Source organism: Symphalangus syndactylus, chromosome 3 (genome assembly GCF_028878055.3).
Source record: "Symphalangus syndactylus isolate Jambi chromosome 3, NHGRI_mSymSyn1-v2.1_pri, whole genome shotgun sequence".
Lineage (NCBI taxonomy): Eukaryota > Metazoa > Chordata > Mammalia > Primates > Hylobatidae > Symphalangus > Symphalangus syndactylus.
The window spans coordinates 45,557,789-45,561,632 of NC_072425.2; the positions used below are offsets into that span (position 1 = coordinate 45,557,789).

At 47.2% G+C, this 3,844-nt stretch overlaps 1 protein-coding gene across 1 annotated transcript; it reads right to left on the reverse strand.

Moving 5' to 3' along the window:
* Window positions 1–1,061: 1,061 nt before the first annotated feature.
* LOC129478482 (keratin, type II cytoskeletal 8-like) lies at window positions 1,062–2,830 on the reverse strand. The gene is given in 3 exon segments (XM_063636635.1): window positions 1,062–2,523; window positions 2,526–2,656; window positions 2,772–2,830. Coding segments are annotated over 3 exon segments (1,569 nt in total). The 3' UTR covers window positions 1,062–1,144.
* Between the last annotated feature and the right edge of the window lie 1,014 nt (window positions 2,831–3,844).

Consider the following 3,844-nt stretch of genomic DNA (forward strand, 5'->3'; position numbering starts at 1 on the left):
CCATCACGCCTCACTGCAGCCTCGACCTCTGGGCTCAAGCAATCTTCCTGCCTCAACCTCCCAAGTAGCTGGGACTACACGTGCAAGCCACCAGGCTGGCTAATTTTTGTATTTTTTGTAGACAGGTCTCGTCATGTTGCCCAGGCTGGTCTTGAACTCCTGGGCTTAAGCAATTCACTGGCCTTGACCTCCCAAAGTGCTGGGATTATAGGCATGTGCCAACATACCCAGCCCACTAAGCCCAGATTCCATACACAATGTTCATAATTTATTCAATTAATCGTGTAATATTAAAATACTCCCACACAGTTAAAAGTCCCTTGAAAACATCATTTTAAAGATGGTATCATTATCATATTTTATTTAAATATTTCCCATTATTGGAGTGTTAGACAATTTCTCTTTTTCACCACATATATGATGCTGTAATAAACATCTTTATCCACATAACCAATGACTTCCTTTTTCATCTAGGCAAACTCTCTTAAAATCAAAGTGAACCATACATATGGAAAAGTGCAAAAATCAAAAGAGCACAGTTTAATGACTTTTCACAAAGTGAATACCTCACAGAACCACCATCCAGATCAAGAAACAGAATATTGCTAGAACCCAAGGCCCTTTTGTGTCTCCATCTAATCACTACACTTCCCCTCAGAGTAATACTATCCTAACATTAAGCATCATTGGATTAAATTTTCTATAAATTCAAACATACATTATGTTTTTATGATTGCTTATTTATCTTATAAGGTATAAATACAAATATAAATTATATTTATATATTTACTAATATATTTCATACTTATATATTTGTTTTAGATACATTTTAATGTATTTTATGTCATCTATATATAAATATATATTTGAATTTTATACAAATTCAAGCATAAAACTGTGCAGATTTTTTTTTCAGAGCTAGCTGAGGTGATTTTGGACAAAAAAAAAAAGCAGTTGAATTGTTTCGTAGCTGGAGGCATGGGCAAGGGGGGTGCCCAGGGAGTGAACTCCCCCGAACGTGGGCTGAGGGCGAGGGCTGAGCCTGAGGTGGATCTCCTGTTCCCTGTGCTTCCCTCACAGCGGACTCCCTCCCCGGCTCTGGGTCAGCCAGGAGGGGCAGGCTGGGAGGGGCTGCCGCAGCTGTTCACTCGGACAGGACGTCAGAGGACTCGGACTCCAGCTTGCCATCATGGGTCTCCATCTTCTTCACAACCACGGCCCTGGTGGAGCTGGTGCGGCTGAAGGAGCTGGAGCCCGAGCCAGAGCCAAAACTGGAGCCCAGGCGGTAGCTGATGCCGGGGCTTGTGAGGCCCCCATAGGCCGAGCTCAGCCCACCTGCATAGCTGCTGGTGGTCTTCGTATGGATACTCACGTTCTGCATCCCAGACTCCAGCCGGCTCTCCTCGCCCTCCAGCAGCTTCCTGTAGGTGGCGATCTCGATGTCCAGGGTAAGCCTGACGTTCATTGGCTCCTGGTACTCAAGCAGCTGCCCCGTCATGTCCTGCTTGGCCCGCTGCAGGGCGGCCTCCAGCTCGGACAGCTTGGCGTTGGCATCCTTAACAGCCAGCTCCCCACGCTGCTCAGCATCTGTGATGGCGGCCTCCAGGGAAGCCCTCTGGCCTTTGAGGCCCTCGGTCTCAGCCTGGAGCCGGCTGATGTTCTGATTCATCTCGCAGATCTCGGTCTTTGTGCGCAGTAGGTCATCCCTGTGCTTCCCAGCCAGCGTCTGCATCTCCTCATACTTGATCTGGTACATGCTCTCAGCCTCAGCCCGGCTGCAGTTGTCAATTGCCTCGTACTGCACCTTGACCTCAGGGATGATGCTGTCCATGTCCAGAGAGCAGCTGTTGTCCATGGACAGCACCATAGACATGTCGGTGATCTGGGACTGCAGCTCCCGGATCTCCTCTTCATACAGCTGCCTGAGGAAGTTGATCTTGTCAGTCAGCCCTTCCAGGAGGGACTCCAGCTCTACCTTGTTCATGTAAGCTTCATCAACATCCTTCTTGATGAGGACAAATTCATTCTCCATCTCTGTATGCTTATTGATCTCATCCTCATACTTGTTCTTGAAGTCCTCCCCCAGCCCCTGCATGTTGCCAAGCTCTGCCTCCAGCTTCAGCTTCTTCTGGCCCAGAGTCTCCAGCTGCCGCCTAAGGTTGTTGATGTAGATCTCCAACATGTTGTCCATGTTGCTCCGAGCCGTCTTCTGCTGCTGCAGGAGGCTCCACTTGGTCTCTAGCACCTTGTTCTGCTGCTCCAGGAAACGTACCTTGTCGATGAAGGAAGCAAACTTGTTGTTGAGGGTCTTGATCTGCTCCTTCTCCTGGGTGCACATGGCCTGGATGTTGGGGTCCATCGCCAGGTTAAGGGGGCTCAGCAGGCTCTGGCTGACCATGATGGCGGTGATGCCTCCCATGCCACTCGCCCCACCATAGCCTCCACCCAGGCCACCCCGAAAGCTGCTGCTCCCCACTCGGGAGCAGCTCAAGGAGCTGATGCAGACGCCAGGCCCACTCAGCAGCTACTGAAGGCCCAGGGGCCAGAGGTGGACACTTTGAAGGACTTCTGGGTCACTCTGATGGATGTGATGGAGGCAGGAGTCAAGGCAGGCAGGCCGAGCCAGGTGGAGATTCCAGAAGGAGTGGAGATGGGGCTTTTTTTATGAGATGCGGTCTCACTATGTTACCCAGGCTGGTCTTGAACTCCTGGGCTCAAGCAATCCTCCCACCTTGGCCTTCCAAAGGGCTGGGATTACAGGTGTGAGCCACCCTGCCTGGCCTAGATTTTGCATCTGGTTCCTCTGCTCAACATTGTTTGTAAGATTCATCCATGATGTTTTTCTTGTAGCAATGATTCACTTTCATTGCTGTATATTATTCCATTGGGTGAATACACACAACTTTTCTTTTGTATTTTGTTCAGTGTTTCTAGTTCTTAGCAGGAGCATTAGGCTGCTACAGGCTACTCAACCATGGCCAGAAGCAGAAGTCCACTTATTTATTTTTGTTAAATTCTAAGAAGTAGAATTCCTGGGCAAAAAGAATATTTTTTAGGCCATTGATGCACGCTGCTCATTGTTTTCCACAAAAGCTGTGACAATTTACACTCAGGAAAAAATCATGAAGTTCTTCTGAGGGATGAGCATCAAGAGTCATCCTAATAATAACAAAAAGTTTTAAATCTTACTAATAGTACTTAATAGTGTCAATATTAAGGCTGTTTCATATATAAATTATAAATATTAAAATGCTGGTATCATATTTCATAAAGTTTTTTGTGCCAATTTATTACTTAATTCTCACAAAACTCTGAGAGGTAAATTTTATTGCTGTCTCATTTTAAAGATGAAGGAACTATGGCTCAGAAAAACTGAAGTGTCCTGTCTATGTCGCCTGACTAACAGCCAACAGATAGTCTTCCTTACCCATGGCAGGCTACACCTTACCTAAATTGCTGAAGAAGCATCCCAGATTCTTCAGGCTAAAATAGGTACCAGGGAGAAGGACATGTCGCCCTTTCGTATGGAAATGAGCATCCTTCAAAGCCCAGTTCAAATGACAACCCCTTTCCCAAGGGACTCTTCCTTCCCTACCCACCCTATTGGAAGTAACACAACCACAACTTCCTTCTGGAAGCCACATCCCTATACTGGAAAGGGGCCCTTGCCTACAAGACCCTGGAATGTCATTGCTGAGATCATTTAGTCCAGGGATTACAAATAGGGAGCACATACCAGTGAGGCTCCCCGCTCCCTTGTCAATGGCAGACATAACAAATCAATCACCATCTAGCCACTGTCTCCCATGCTGAGTCCATCTGAGACCATCTCACCCTCAGGTAC